Source organism: Oryctolagus cuniculus, chromosome 4, assembly GCF_051225735.1.
Source record: "Oryctolagus cuniculus isolate XC-2025 breed Fujian yellow rabbit chromosome 4, ASM5122573v1, whole genome shotgun sequence".
Taxonomy (NCBI): Eukaryota; Metazoa; Chordata; class Mammalia; order Lagomorpha; family Leporidae; genus Oryctolagus; species Oryctolagus cuniculus.
Genome location: NC_142870.1, coordinates 146842163 through 146857968, shown reverse-complemented (window position 1 = coordinate 146857968; position 15806 = coordinate 146842163). Strand labels below are relative to the sequence as shown.

The 15806-nt window shown below is 57.6% G+C and overlaps 1 protein-coding gene and 1 long non-coding RNA gene across 3 annotated transcripts in view; one reads left to right on the top strand and one right to left on the bottom strand.

The window, feature by feature from the left end:
* The window catches only part of KY (kyphoscoliosis peptidase), a 46420-nt gene extending 33395 nt beyond the window's left edge, over positions 1 to 13025 (bottom strand). Inside the window, exons 1-3 of one of the 2 annotated variants that reach the window (XM_002716316.6) lie at positions 12716 to 13025; positions 9749 to 9811; positions 5853 to 5915 (exon numbers count right to left, since the gene is read on the bottom strand). In XM_002716316.6, the coding sequence (XP_002716362.2) occupies positions 5853 to 5915; positions 9749 to 9811; positions 12716 to 12884 (295 nt within the window). In that variant the 5' untranslated portion in view covers positions 12885 to 13025. The remainder of the gene's footprint in view (positions 1 to 5852; positions 5916 to 9748; positions 9812 to 12715) is intronic. The other variant, XM_008266211.5, reaches the window with a different exon arrangement.
* A 497-nt stretch (positions 13026 to 13522) lies between these two features.
* LOC149127162 (uncharacterized) lies at positions 13523 to 15050 on the top strand. The gene is made up of 2 exons (XR_016232793.1): positions 13523 to 14735; positions 14816 to 15050. It is a non-coding gene; the product is annotated as an uncharacterized LOC149127162 (long non-coding RNA).
* The last annotated feature ends 756 nt before the right edge of the window (positions 15051 to 15806 follow it).

The following is a 15806-nucleotide window of genomic DNA, read 5'->3' as shown; positions in this document are numbered from 1 at the left end:
GGATGGCAAACAGGTTTCATGAGGTTCATTAACTCTGACTGATTGGAAGTGGCTGCCTGGAGCTTTGATCAATTAAGTCAGGCCTGTGTGTGTGTGCCTGTGAGTGTGTGTGAGTGTGCATGTGCCTGTGTGTGCATGTGGCTGTGTGTGTATGTACCTGTGAGTGTGAGTGTGCATGTGGCTGTGTGTGTATGTACCTGTGAGTGTGAGTATGCATGTGGCTGTGTGTGTATGTACCTGTGAGTGTGAGTGTGCATGTGGTGTGTGTGTATGTACCTGTGAGTGTGCATGTGGTGTGTATGTACCTGTGAGTGTGAGTGTGCATGTACCTGTGAGAGTGAGTGTGCTTGTGGTGTGTGTGTATGTACCTGTGAGTGTGCATGTGGTGTGTATGTACCTGTGTGTGTGAGTGTGCATGTACCTGTGAGAGTGAGTGTGCTTGTGGTGTGTGTGTATGTACCTGTGAGTGTGAGTGTGCATGTGGTGTGTGTATGTACCTGTGAGTGTGAGTGTGCATGTGGTGTGTGTGTATGTACCTGTGAGTGTGAGTGTGCATGTGGTGTGTGTATGTACCTGTGAGTGTGAGTGTGCATGTGGTGTGTGTGTATGTACCTGTGAGTGTGAGTGTGCATGTGGTGTGTGTATGTACCTGTGAGTGTGAGTATGCATGTGGTGTGTGTGTATGTACCTGTGAGTGTGAGTATGCATGTGGCTGTGTGTGTATGTACCTGTGAGTGTGAGTGTGCATGTGGTGTGTGTGTATGTACCTGTGAGTGTGAGTGTGCATGTGGTGTGTGTATGTACCTGTGAGTGTGAGTATGCATGTGGTGTGTGTGTATGTACCTGTGAGTGTGAGTGTGCATATGGTGTGTGTATGTACCTGTGAGTGTGAGTGTGCATGTGGTGTGTGTGTATGTACCTGTGAGTGTGAGTGTGCATGTGGTGTGTGTGTATGTACCTGTGAGTGTGAGTGTGCATATGGTGTGTGTATGTACCTGTGTGAGTGTGCATGTGGTGTGTGTGTATGTACCTGTGAGTGTGAGTGTGCATGTGGTGTGTGTGTATGTACCTGTGTGTGTGCATGTGTGTGCATGTGGCTGTGTGTGTATGTACCTGTGTGTGTGCATGTGTGTGCATGTGACTGTGTGTGTATGTACCTGTGAGTGTGAGTGTGCATGTGGCTGTGTGTGTATGTACCTGTGAGTGTGAGTGTATGTACCTGTGAGTGTGAGTGTGCATGTGGTGTGTGTGTATGTACCTGTGAGTGTGAGTGTGCATGTGGTGTGTGTGTATGTACCTGTGAGTGTGAGTGTGCATATGGTGTGTGTATGTACCTGTGTGAGTGTGCATGTGGTGTGTGTGTATGTACCTGTGAGTGTGAGTGTGCATGTGGTGTGTGTGTATGTACCTGTGAGTGTGAGTGTATGTACCTGTGAGTGTGAGTGTGCATGTGGCTGTGTGTGTATGTACCTGTGTATGTGCATGTGTGTGCATGTGGTGTGTGTGTATGTACCTGTGAGTGTGAGTGTGCATGTGGCTGTGTGTGTATGTACCTGTGTGTGTGCATGTGTGTGCGTGTGTGTGGGGGCCGTGGGATTCATGTGAGGTGTTTGACAACATGGACGTATGGTGCTCACTAGCTTTTCCTATAACAGGTGGACACGTTGACAACCTGGATTCTTTGCCTCGGAATTTTTTTACGGCAGAGCTGAGAGTCAGGAAAAGCTCAGAGAAAGCGTTAGTAATGTGCTTGGGCCCTGCACCCCATGGGAGACCAGGAGAAGCACCTGGCTCCTGGCTCCTGCCATCGGATCAGCGCGGTGCGCCGGCCGCAGCACGCCAGCCGCGGCGGCCATTGGAGGGTGAACCAACGGCAAAAGGAAGACCTTTCTCTCTGTCTCTCTCTCTCACTGTCCACTCTGCCTGTCAAAAAAAAAAAAGTAATGTGCAAACACTTAAACTTAAACTTAAACCCTGGCGAGGTGCACAGGGTTCCTGCGGCTCTGGCTGTAGTCAGGAGGTGGTGAACTCTGTCCCCTAGGAACAAACACTCCTGATGGTGAGAGAGGACGGCCAGTTCTGCTGACCACTGACGGGGCAGCACCCTTGGCTGCCACTGCCAGATGTGGCCCAAGAGCCCCACTCAGAAGCTCCAGTGCCAAGAAGACAGCCCGGTGCTCCAGAGCTTGGGGGTGAATCCCTGGGGACACCCTTGTGTGTGTGTGTGTGTGTGTGTGTGTGTGTGATGAAGGTTGTCTCTCTCAGCCCTGACTACTCCTGGCTTCTCCTGGGCCCCTGGAATAACACACAGCAGCCATTCATGATTTCTTCTTCGGGTGGGGCTCCCCAGGGAAGTCCCAGGTTGGACACGTGGCAGCGTGACCCTGGTGCATACATGGCCAGAGCCTGGGGATAATGGCTGAAGACCTGGACGGGAAGCTCCACCAGGGAACTGGACTCCTCGAGGATACGCCCCAGGGCCCAGAGTCACAGAGGCTCCTGGTGGCAACTCAGCAGCCCATACTGCCATTGCACAGTGACCTTCTGATGCCCAGTGGCATGAAGACCCAGGGTGCCAGTGCCTTCTCGGAACCTGGTGCGTGAAACCTAGCACTGCTAGGCAGAGGGGAAGCAGGCAAAGCACTCCTAGCAACAAGTGCAGACTGAAATTGGACTTTTATTTGGGGTGGGGGTGCTGCACCCAAACTGGCCCCACCAGATTGGACCCTGCCCAATCCTGCCTGTATGGAGGAGGAGATGTGGTAGAACAGCTAAGCACATTGGCTGTGGTCACACTCAGAAATAGGTTCAACTCCTGCACCAACTGGGTAAGCTGAAGCAAACTATCTGAACCTCTCCAGAGTCTCAGCACCCCCATCTTTAAAGTGGGGGTGATCATCTCCCGCAGAAGGTGGCTGTGGGATAAAGGATGTGCAATGAAGGCTGCACAGCCGGCCCATGTCGAGAGCTCCCCCTTGGCTCACTGCTACTGCTGAGGAAGCTTCTCGGGGGGCCAGGCTGGCCCACCGAACAAAGCCAAGGATTCCGGGCAATTAGGAAAGTGGCCCATGCACCCTCGATTCTGTGCTCATACCTTTTCAAATTGGCAGGTGCCAGCACCAACCTCCGTAAGCCAAATCTGAATTCTCTGTGTCCTTTCCCCAGCCTGCTCCTCCTGTGTCTCCCTGACCTCCACCCTCCCCATTGCCACGTCCCTGTGCTGAACCCTTGCCTTTCTGTTCCACCCACATCCACACCACGGGGAAATCTCTCTTGCCTGGATTTTCTGGATGCCCCTAACAGGTCTTCATTCTTTCAGCCCTGTCCTGTTCACTTCTTTTCCACCCATCAGAGGCTGTCATATCTGAAGCCGTTTGATGGTGTCTGGTTGCACCCAGATTAGAAGTCAGCATACTGAGGGCAGCCTTGGGTATAGCAAGGGGTGCCCCGTATTCCTCTCATTCAGCTCCTATCACCCTCATCTTGCCCATGCCCCTCCCCGCTATGGCTTGGAAAATAATCTCGAAAGACCCATGTGTTAAAGTCACAATCATATGTTCATGGACTAAGGGTGGAACATAATTGAATTATGGTGTCTGAAGGTGTGGCTTGGGAGGTAATTCCTCTAGAGCAGGCTGTGAGGGTGGAGGGCCCGTGGTTGAAGCGCTGGGGCCACCTAAAGAGAGACACGTAGGTGTGAGGAGAGAGCACGCCCATGTGTGTCTCTGCTCCCCACGTGACTGCCCCTAACCAGCATTCCACCTTCTTCAGACGCAACCCTGATGGGGACAGGCATGTTTCCTGGACTGCGAGCCTCCAAAATTATCCACCAGCAGAGCAAACCTTCTCCCTTCCCAAGTCGCTTCTCCCAGGTATTTTAGCAAAAGCGATGCAGAAGTGGTGAGTGGGGTCCCTTCCAGCCACAGTCACCTGCTCCCTTCTCCTGGAGCACGACAGATACACTCCTGCCTGGCTGTCACGCCTGGCGCTCCCTCTGTCTCCTCCCCGGGGTGTGCTCCCTCACCTCCTTCCCTGTTCTAATGTCACTTTCTCAGCGAGGCCATCCTCACCTAGGCGATTTCAAACTGTCCCCTGTGGGAGGCCGGAAAATGACCTTGAACAACATCCATGTGATCCTGTGACTGTCGCTTTTCACAGCAAAGGGATGGTGCCACAAGGATCCTGGCATGGGGACGCCCTCCTGGGTGACCTGGTGGCCCTGCACGCAATCACAGGGGTCCTGACAAGAGGAAGACGGAGGGAGACCTGACCATGGCTAAGGAGAGGAGGCGACCCTGTGGCCATGGACGCAGCCCTGCAGGGCTGCAGCCACAAGCCTGGGAGCCCCGGCTGCCTCAGGGTGGCAGAGGAGGCAAGGGCTGGGGTCTCCCCAAAGCCTCCAACAGGAACCAGCCCTGTTGACACTTTGACCTTCAACCTCTGGCCCCCAGGAGTGTGAGAGCGCACGGTTGCGTTGTTTTGAGCCACAGAGGGTGCAGGGATTTGCTGTGGCCACCGTGGGAAGGTGGTGTAGACAGCCCTGCACAGCCCGCACCAGCCAGCCTGCCTGCTCTGCCGCTCCGCTGTTTTCCCCGGCTAGTAGGGTGGGCTTCTCAGGAGTGTCCACCTCCCATCCCTGGGATGATGGCAGCTCCATCCGGGCAGGATGGGAGCTTGTGTCGCTAGGAGAGCTACGTGGTCGCTAAGCTGCTTGTCGGGCTTCTCTGAGACCCGGGGGCAAGCCAGGTGGGCTGAAGTCCATCTCAGAGAAGCAGTGGGCCTAGGTGCTCAGGGCAGGTGGCAGGGCTTGATGGGTCCACCAGGTAGGTGGGCTCTAGGACCCTCCCCAGAACAGGACTTTCGGGAATTTGAGCCTACAGGGAGACTAGCCTGGACAGCAAAGACAGCTGGCGCCTTGCTGGTGGCCCCAGTGGACCAGCCCTCCCTTCCTCCCTGCTGCTGTCTCTGTCTAGATGCTGGCCAGCCTGTCCCTCAGAGAGCAATGCTTGGAGAGACTCAGAATCCCTTGGGGCCCCCAAAGGCCTCTTGTTTTGGGGAGCAGGGCTTCCGGTGCACCAAGGGCACAAGCAGCTAACTTCCAGACCCTAGCCTGGTGGTGAGCGCAGGGCTGAGCCTATAAAGGCTCTCAGACACCAGGCTCCGAGTGGCCTGTGCAGAATCAAGCACGAGTGGTGGGCTGGTGGGCCTGGGAGTCTAACCTGGCCCCACCTCCAGCCAGGGCTGCGGAACCCTCCTGTCTGTGCCCTGTCGTGGGCTCCCAGACAGCCTGGTGGAGCCCTCCCCTTAGCCCCAGGGCCAGTCTCCCCAGGGAAGGGGCTTCCCGCCCTGGGGCAGGCTGTGACTCAGGACAGGACGCATGAACCAGCAGGGGGAGGCTGGCTTCCAGGGGAGCTGCCAAAGTAGAACCGAGCAAAGGGTGACACTGGCGGCCTCGCTGGTGGCTGGGATGGGGGCTTCGGACAGACAGCCTGCTCTCACTCCTGCTGGCCATGTGGTCTTGGCTGCGCCTTGCCGCATTCATTTGGAAAATGAGGGTGTGAGCTTAACGCACACGGGAGAAAGGTGGAAGCAGCTTGGCTGAGTGCCAGACACATGGCTAGCACTCAACACGTGTCAGCTACAGTGGTGGCAATGATGGTGACAGCACTGATGGTGACAGCAGGGGCTTCCTGGCTCAGACTCCCTCTCCGGAGCCCCATGAGGGGTGGACTCGGACTGTGCAGCCTCTCTTTGCTCCCCTGGGCTGCAGGCATGCGGTGGGGAGGGCCCTGCCTATCACAGTCTGGGCATGTGGCCACAGGGGAGGTCATGGCGAGCATTGAATCTCTTACCTTGGTTGTCATAGGAAGTGATGACCTGGGGCTGCTGAGGGTGCTGCTTCCCTGCCAGGCTGCCTATTTAAGGAAGACAGAGAGGCCTGTCATGACCACTTGGGACCAAGGTGGAATCTTCCCCAGGCACAGCAGGGAGCCGTGTGTGTGTGTGTGTGTGTGTGTGTGTGTCTGGCAGGGCCAAGAACACCTACAGGCTCAACCTAAACACATGCAACCCCCCACGGCGTGCACACTCGTGAGAAAGCATGCTTGCACATCTGGACCTGGAGGCAAACACCCAGAGCCCTCGGTCACCCCTCCCTCCCTCCTCCCTCAAGCCTCCCCCCGCCCCCAGCAGTTTCCCTCCAGTCGGCTGGGGACGCGCCCCATGGGACCCACAGCCCTGACTCCTGATTCGGTGTCAGCAGGTGCAGTGTCCGGAGCGCTTTCTCACGTACGGGTGGACGCCGCACTGACCTTCACACCTTTGTGTGGAGCAGGCCGGGAGGTCTGCCCTGGACTTGAACCCCACATCTCCTGACTCACATCCCAGCCTCCTGCTTCCATGTGAGAAGAGGAGCAGCCGGCCTCCCCCTCCAGCTCTGGAGTTGAGACGAGAGTAATCTGGGTTGGATTCACGTGCACTTTCAGAGCACCCGCGATGTGCAAGCTGTCTGCATGCTCGGGACATCTCTGCTCCCAGGACTCAAGAGTTGTCCTCAGAAGCCGGTGGGGCTGCAGACAGATGCTGATTCCTGCCTCAGGCCACCTTCCACGGCGAGCAGTGCCTTTCCTCGACCCCCGCTTTGAGCTGCTGCTGTGGCCTGGTCTTACTGCGGCCACCCTTACGCCTCTACTTCAGAGAGGTGGCAGGAGGGGCTGGGGAAGGGCCCCGCTTGCAGCCGTAGGGGCTTCTCCCCACCCCCACCACCCTGGCCCGCTACTGTCCCTCTCTGAAAGTGTCCAGTGACCAGGGCTTCAGTCTATGGACTAGTGTGCCTCGGCATGGGCTGCTGGCCCGAACAGATTCCATGCAGGTGACTCAAGTGACACCCCTCGTGCAGCCAATCGGGTCAGCCACTCACTGCATGCCATGCCGGGCCCCAAGCAGAGCCAGTGAAGGTAAGCAGGTGGAGTGCTGAGTGGCGCTCTATCTACGCTCTGCCTGTCAGGTCTTGCATGGCAAGAGCCCTGCCTGCTCCAGCCTTCTCCTGCGAACAGGCCCAGCCTGGCCCCTGAACCCCCCGGGCTGCCATTAGTTGGCCAAGGCCCAGGTCCAGTGTGAGTGCGGCATGCTGAGCCGGAGCCCCAGGCCAGACTCCGCCAAGGACAGGGAGGCCACCTCCTGCGGGCACAGCTGGCTGCATCTCTGGGAGGAAACAGGATCTGGGAGGGGAATCCTCAAGGAGGGTGATTGGCTGGCATGGATACTGCGGGGGTATTTATAGTCAAGGCTGCACAATTGGTTTCCCTGTAGCTATGGGGTGTCAGTCCCTGTGCTGCTAGGCAGACTTTGGCCAGGACCAAGGAAAGCAGCCAATCACAGTCGGGGAAGCCCGTTGCTGGGCAATCTTTATGACGGGGGGAGGGCTGGGGGCTGGGCCCAAACACCTGCTGCTTCACAAAGCTTGGAGCACCGGGCTCCCCGCCCCACCCTGCCAGCACCCCAGCCCCGGCAGTGCACAGGGCAAGCAGAGGGGGAAATGTGCTGCACCCTGTCTGTGCACACGCTGTCAGCTCTCCCTTCTCCAGGGAAAGCCATCCAGTCACGAGGGCCGGGCAGCCTGTGGGCCGCTGGGGCTGGCTGCCTTGGACACCCAACAAGGCAGTGCGAGAAAAGATCAGCTTCAGTCCCTGGGCCCAGAACGCTGACATCAGGAAACACAGCGAGAAGCGATCATGTTCATTTCTGAATACCACACATGTGGGACAAACCCTCAACCCGAAAACTCATGGAATGTTACTCCCTAAACTGGTGGGTTGGGGGCATCGCTTTTGTTTCTGAGTTCAGCGACTCTCTGCAGCCCAGCACTTCACTGAAGTTCTCCATTCTAAGGGTTTGGCAAGACCTGTTGGAGTCATACTCTAGAACAGCCGACACCTCGCGGCTTAGAGCTTCTGTATTGCTTTATGCTTTGTTGTGTTTTCCCCCCAGCCTTCCCCATAAACCGGGGGAAGTTGGGAAGCACAGGATGAATCCTGTGAGTCTCCGCCTTCTCCCGCTGTGCTGACAGGCCTGAGACACCCGGAGATGACAGTCAGATAGCTGGGGCCAGGCAAGAGGGCTGCAATAGACAAGGATGCGCTGTCTCTTGGTTCCTGCAACAAACAAGTGCTCGCCCACTCACCCACTCACAGGTGTGCCCTGCACGGCCGCTTCTGCGGCTGACAGGTCTCTGGAGGTCTGATCCTTATTCTGCGTCCTACCAGCCCCCATTTTTAAAGGATTTATTTATTTGGAAGGCAGAGTTACGGATACAAAGAGGCAGAGAGAGGTCTTCCATCTGCTGATTCACTCCCTAAATGATCGCAATGGCCAGAGCTGAGTCGATCTCAAGCCAGGAGCCAGGAGCTTCTTCCAGGTCTCCCAGGTGGGTACAGGGGCCCAATGACTTGAGCCATCTTCTACTGCTTTCTCAGGCCATAGCAGAGAGCTGGATCAGAAGTGGAGCAGCCGGGTCTCGAACTGGCGCCCATATGAGATGCCAGCAATGCAGGCAGTGGCTTTCCTTGCTATGCCAAAGCACCGGCCCCAACCCCCAGTTTTGCCAGCTTTGGTGGCTGCTTCATTGGAGTTACAGCTCACAGGTCTGCCATCTGATGGCCCTGACATCAGATTAAGGACGCCAGTGCACCCACATGTGTCCCCGAGCGGTGAGGGGTGCCTCGAGGCCTTTGCCTGCTCAGGAGCAGGGCAGGGACACAGAGCGCGGCTGCCCTCCAGGCTGTGGAGACTCCACTGCAGAGAACGCTGTTACAGCTGCGACTGAACGTGGCCCCGTGAGAGTGCGGATTCTCCAGCACCTTCCTTACTGCCTCATCCCCGACACGCAGACCGACCCGTGCCTGGTCCACAGGGTATGCTCCAGACACGTGCTGAGGACCAGATGAGTGCACTGACAGAGCCTCACCCTTCCCTTCCGTGACGGTCAGGACGCTGGCCCAGAATAGGTGTTGGGCTTCTTCAACAGCAGTCCTGTTTCCTATGTGCGGAAGGTCACGGAGGGCAGTGCATTCAGGTTGGCATCACAGGAGCCAGGTGTCTGATCCCGGGGCTCCCGGGGCTCCCGGGGCCAGGGCCTGACGCCCCAGCCTGGGGCTCTGGGAGCTGAGGTCTGAGGCCGACAACAATGCCTATTACATGCACTGTCTGTGCCCATGAATTTTGAAGAGCACAGACCAGGGTTCATGACAGTTGGCCCATCCAGAGCATTTGTAGACAGAGCCTGGGCCTGCAGGGCCCACAGATGGCTGGGACCAGGGAGAAGAGGCTTTGGAAGTTGACTTCTGATTATATTCTGGATCCCAGGCTAGAACCCTTGGGTGGCCTCTCCCTGGGCCTCAAGTAAAACTGTCCTAAGAAAGGCTTCCGTGCCCTCTGGGAAACATTCGAGATGGATCCTCAGTATGACACGAGCACCCCTGCCTCCCACGGGAACACACTGCACCCTTACAGCCCAGGGCCTGTCTACAGCGCAGCCAGCAAACAAGAGGATACTTGAGACAGGGCATTGCTGCTCAGCTACCATCCCCAGTACAGCAGGGGACCTGCTGCAGAGACACAGGGAGACCCCTTCTGTTCCTTTACTACATGTCTAGGGCCTGTCTTCACACATGCGAGACCCAATCCTTCTTGTTACTATCCAGTGTACTGAATTCCAGGGATTGAAGGGAGAAAGAAAAAGAGACTTTACCATACAGCTCCTTTCCTTCGCATTTCTGCCATTTCCGGATTCCGTTTCCCACGCCTTGGAGTCCTGTGAAAACACAAGTACTGGTATGAGGTTCTCCACAGCGTGAGACTCAGGGCGAGCGAGCAGTGCACCAGTTCCAGCCGTATCTGGGACCAAGCTGTGGGCTGCTGGAGCCTGCACTCCCGGACTCAAGTGAGGACTAGATGGGATGCACTTGGAGGAATGGACGCAGCCCTTACACTTCAAAACGTTTTTATAAGTAATTTTTTAGAAGTTAAAAGTAGTTTTCAAAGGTGGTGGGGTTGCTTGTCAGGATCATCCAGGAAGAATTTCTTCAATGCAGAGGCCCATTTTCTATTCCCCATAGCTCTATTGTATAAAGCATTATTTTAGAGGACATTTGCTATCCATTTTGCCTGCCTATTTCTATAGGTGGTGAATCTCCCGTTTCTATAGTCTTGCTGGGTAGTGCTGGTGAGGGGATGGGCTTATCCCTATGGTAACGGAAATGATAGCTGCTGGCTCTCCCAGCCTCCCTTGCAGCTAGCACAGGCATGTGTGGTCTGGCCACGGCCAATCAGATGCACCTGTGCCTGACCCCGTCCTGGGACCTGTGATGCAATCAGGAATCTCTCTCTCTCCCTCCCTCCATCCCTGGCAGCAGCTGCAAGTGCTAGCGCAAGGTCGAGCTCCCGGCAGAGATCTGGCATATGTTCTGGCAGGAGAGCCGCTACAAGGAAGTCAGGTTCCTGGCATGGCAGGAGTGCATTGCACTTCTGGTGGTTGTGGAGGTTTCCTCACCAGACCAGTGCCACAGCGCAGTTTGTGGCACTGCTCCTGGGAGCTCCGCGTGCAGTCTGGTCCCTTTGCCCCACTCCCTCCTTGGCCCCCTTCTCTGCAGGGCCCTCTGAAGCCAGCACTTGGGGTTTACCCTCACTGACACGCTCGTGGAGGGGAGCACACAAGACCCATGGATGGCTGGGACAAAATCCAAGACAGCGAAGCTCTTTCAGAGCTGGTGCAGATCACCTCAGGCCACGTGTCCAGCTTCTCCACAGCCACGGGGATATGTGGACAGGCCTCTCCAATACTTGAGGGTGTCCACGCACAGTTGTGAGAAGGAGGGTTCTAAGGAAATGGCCAGGGAAAGGCTATAAAGGAGGACACAGAACCCTTTCTGGCCTTGCAGCCCAAATCCCTGCTGACCCAGTCTGGCCACGTTCCTCCTGTCACAAGGCCACTGCAGGAGGGCCGCCCGACGACAGCTTTCCTGTCCTCAGCACTGTGTTCCTGGCTGAGCTTTGCTCTTTCCTGACTGGTGCTCAGGCCCTCCTCTGCAGGATCAAGGAAGCTGCACTCCCTGGTGGGGGCCCTGGAGTGTGGAGGAGCCAGGGGGAGATGCTGGGAGGGGTCTGGGTTTGTTTTGCAGCTCATGCACCAAGAGGAGGGAGGCGTGGGGACGAGCTAGTCTCAGATGGATTCTCCCTGGGTCTCAAGGAGTGGGCCTGCAAGCTGGCCTAGTGTGGGCTCTGCTGGACGTCAGCATTGCCCAGCGGGCTCTGCAAGCTGTGCACTTTCCCTCCGCTCTGGTGACTGTGTAAAGGGCACAGGCCTCTCCAGGGTTGTAGCACACAGAAGAAATCTCCATGGGAAGACATTTAGGGAAAACTCAGCAGAAACATGCCCAGCAAACAGGGTCGTTTTTTCCAAGTCATGGTCCTGAGGGTTGGTCTGGAGTCATGGGGGGTCTGTGTTAGTGCTAGACAGCTGTCAGGGGGCAGCCCTGATGGTCACCATGTCCTGGGCTTCCTGGTGCTCTTCGGCCCCCTTAGCCATGCCCCCATCTCCTGGAAGCAGGTGCAGATGACAAAAGAACCAACCAGTCAAGAAAACTTCAGCAGCTGCCAGCATTCTCAGCCCTCCAGAATCAATTTCTTTTCCCTAATGGCTTCCAGAGGAGGTCCTTGGAGCACTGGGGCAGCCCCAGCCTGTGTGGCTGGTGCAGGCAAGGCCATGCCTGGCTCCCTTGCTTTAGTGGTGGAGTCGGTGCGCATAAGGGCTCTGTGGACAGAAGAGCCAGGGGCTCCAGAGATGGAGGGTAGGTGGGAGGCAGATATGTCTTCCCCGTGCCCCAGGTGGACCCCCATGCAGGCCTGGGGTGCTTCCCTGACCGCTGACTACAAAGCCATTGGCAAACATGGAGCTCCACCCCGTCAAGCATCTCTTGGAGACAGGCAGCGCACAGCTGGCCTCTTGCACCCCAGTGCCAGCCTTGGGGAGGGCTCTGGAGGGCTTCCTGGACCCTGAGGATCCGAGGGCTCCATCCTTAGCCATGGGTATTTTATTCACTGTGTGTCCCCTTTGGGAGATGACAGAAGCCCGGGCTTCTCCTGTCCACACTCTGCAAACACTCACTTGATTTCACCACTCTGCACTTTCCCAGAAAGTCTGCAGAAGTTCAAGTGCGAAGAGCACATTTCAGATCTCAGCCTGCCCAAGCCTGTGTTTCTGCCACACCTGTCCTACCTCCCATCAGAGATAGACTGGGAGGGAGGCTCAAAAAAGGGAAAGCTGAGGCCCAAAGTTGTGCACGGCCACCAAGTGAGCTCATCTGAGAGACTCAGCACGCCGATTCCCGCCGGGTGTCCTGGTCCCCGCCTCGTCCTGTGCTGGAAGCAGGCCTCAGTTGCCCAGGAGTCGGCCTCAGGCTCGGGCCCCCTTTCTCCAGCACATCTCCCTTCAGGGAGAAACTCGGCTCCCCAGGCTGAAGGCAGCCCCCACGGGCCTGCGCGGGGTCAACTTGGGGCACAAGGAAACGCCGGCACCGTGGCGCTGGGGGCGCGGCAGCCACGGGAGCGGGTGGCGGGCTCGCCCACCTCTGTGGGGAGCGACCCGCGGCAGGCAGGCGGTCTGGGAGAGAGAGCCGCGGGGCCCCGGGCATGGGGTAGCCGGGCTAGCGTGCGTTACCTCCTCTGCGCTGCGGCTGCGGCTGCGGCTGCGGCTGCGGCTGAAGCTGCGGCGCGCCCGGGTCCGCCTGGCGCTCGGAGTGCGCGCCCTGCGCGGCGCGCCGCTGCTCCGAATGCACGATGAGCAGCATGTCGATGGCCACGGCGTGGTCGTCCTTCTTCAGCTCCATGCCGCCGCCTCCCTCCGGGCCCGCGCGCCGCGGCCTCTCACGACGCTGCCTGCGCTGCAAATGGCCCCGGGCGCGCCGCGGCCGGGCGCGGGACAGGCGAGGGCGCGGGCGCGGGAGAGAGAGGGCGCTCCCTTGCCGCTGGGCCGCTGGGCGTTGCGTTTCGCTGACTCTGCCAAACACGCCATTAGGGCCGGCCCGGGAGGGCGCTGCCCCGAGGAAGCGGCTCTAAGTCACCTTTGAAAGGAAATCCCCGGGGCTGAGCCCTGACCTGCGCTGAGGCCGCCGTCAGCGGCGGACGCTTGCCGGGCTCCATCCCCACGGTGCCAGGGGGCTCCTCCTCCGAGTCCCTGGCAAAAGAGAAATTCACGATGCTGTTGACAGGGACCATAGGTCTAGGAAGAGCGAAGGGGCAGGGGTGGATTGCAAGATGTGCAGACGCAAGCCAGGCTCTGGTCTTGCCCCCATTCATTCCCTGGGCTCTGCCTCTGCCTCTGGGAGGGAGCAGCATGGGGTGCTGGGGCCAGGAGCGCCCCTGCAGAACTTGGAGCGTGCCCATTGAGCAGCTAGCTAACCATCCTCTTTGGCTTAACATGGAAGTCTAAGAACCTTTGTTTGTTCTAGAAGCCTAGCTTCTGCTCTGGGGGAAGGGTCCATAGAGAGAGAGAGTGAGAGGGAGGGAGAGAGAGAGAGGGAGAGAGGAGGACGCTGGGGCACAGGGAGCTGGACCTGAGGACCTGGCCTATTTTTAGCCAGGCCTGGGGCCGGGGGCCAACAGCAGCAAGGCATTTGGCTCAAAGTCTCAGCAGTGTTTACATGGGCATCTGCCTGGTAGACCTTGGCACTGGGGGCCCACCCCGCGGGGACAGCTCCCCAGTTTGCCTCTCCACCGTTAGTGGGTGCTGCCTCCCCTGGGGCCTTTGTCCCGTGGCAGCGTGCTGGCCTCACCCTGCAGCCAGCACCACCACAGGCTGCATTCCGGAGCGGCTCCACCACTTGCTGGTCATGTGACCTTGGGCCAGCCCACTTCCCCTCCGTTTCCTTACCCGTATCATTGGGGTCATAAAAATTCTTGCAGGGCTGTTGTGGGAATGGCATGCGGGTAAGGTGCCTGGCATGCACTGAGTGGTCTCCAAATGGCGGCTGTTATTCTCACCTCATTTTAAGGGTGAGGTGCGGGACAGGTGGAGTTGGTGGTGGAGCAGGGCGAGCCACACCCTCACATTCGGAAGGGCTTCCCCCATGCCTGTGGCTCACAGTTTAGTCAGATTTCCACCACCCCCTTGCCCACTGGGCACCTGTCACTGGCTCCTGATAATGTTGAGTCCCTACAGCAGATGGATGGGTAGAGGTGGGTGACTCCCAAGCCAGGTCTCCTCCTGGGAAAGAGTCTTGTCTGGTCCTTGTTTGCATGGTGCCTGGGGCTAACCACAGTCTGCCTGCTCTCTGTGTGGTTAGGGAAGTAAGAAGGATGGATTCCTCGAAGCGCCTAGGGCTTGGAGATTGCTATGGCAGCGCTGTGGTCCCAGCATTGCTGCATCTGAGCTGGGACAGCATCGCCTCACTTCCTCGCAGGTGCACAAGCCCCTGGACAGCGCTACTTATTGCTGGATGGGGCTGAGTGGGGGAGGGGAGGAGGGCTGACATCCTCTTCCTTACACCTGCACTCCCATCTTCCCACCCTTACTTCCCTGCCAGGAAACCTTACTCATCCCGGTGTCCCCTCCCACAGCTGCCTCTGCAGAAGGAGGTGATGGCCTGGGAGTTTGCAGCCGGGGTCCAGGAAGCTGGCCAGGAGGGCCCCTGCATCTCTTCATGTCAGAAACAGACATCCAGGGCTGGCGCTGTGGCACAGTAGGTTAATCCTCCGCCTGCGGCACCGGCATCCAGTATAGGCACTGGTTCTAGTCCTTGCTACTCTTCTTCCTATCCAGCTCTCTGCTATAGCCTGGGAAAGCAGTAGAAGATGGCCCAAGTCCTTGGGCCCCTGCGTGGGAGACCCAGAAGAAGCTCCTGGCTCCTGTCTTCAGATCTGCATAGCTCTGGCTGTTGTGGCCATTTGGGGAGTGAACCAGCGGACGGAAGACCTTTCTCTCTGCCTCTCCCTCTCACTGTCTGTAACTATACCTCTCAAATGAATAAATAAATAATCTTAAAAAAAAAAAGAAACAGACATCCTTGGTTGAAAGACACTTTGGGCCAGATAGCTCTTCCTGTGCATTGTTGGATGCTTAACAGCGCCCCTGGGATCCACCTCTTAAATGCCAGTAGTGCTCTCCTTCCCAACTGTGACAACCTAGGGTGTCTCCAGACACAGATAGATGTTTCCTGGGGGACAAAACTGCAAGCTTCTGAAACAGGCATCGCCTTGACTGCTCTGGGAGATGTTGCAAACCCAGGGTCCCCATGCCACTGGCATCCCCATGGCCATCAGTGCATCAGCACAGCTTCTCAGGGCCTGCAGAGCCGCTCCCTGCCACGAGCAGGGGCAGAAAGGTGGGATGTTTTTCTTACTCCCTTGGCCTCAGCTGACCTTGTTACACACCCCTCTCTGATCACCTGTTCTTGGGCTGCAGGAGGCTCTGGGGGAAGGTGATAGAGCCAAAGACCTCTGGATGTATCAGGAAAGTAGATGGCGAGCAGGAGAGAAGACAGAGGCTACTGAGCCATTCAGCCAGAGGCCCCCATCCCTTCTGCTCGAATCCCCCTTCCAGCTGCACCCACAGCCAGTGGGACCAAGAACAGCCTCAGCCTGCAGTTCTACACCCTGGGCCCAGCTTCCTTCAACAGTACCGGCTCTCCCCTTTGCCCTGCCACACCCACACCTGCTGCAGCTGAAGCTGCGTCCCCCACTTCCCAGACACACACTTCTTGTCATTTCCCAACACACCGAGCCCTCATCCTGCACCATCTTGGAAACATGGG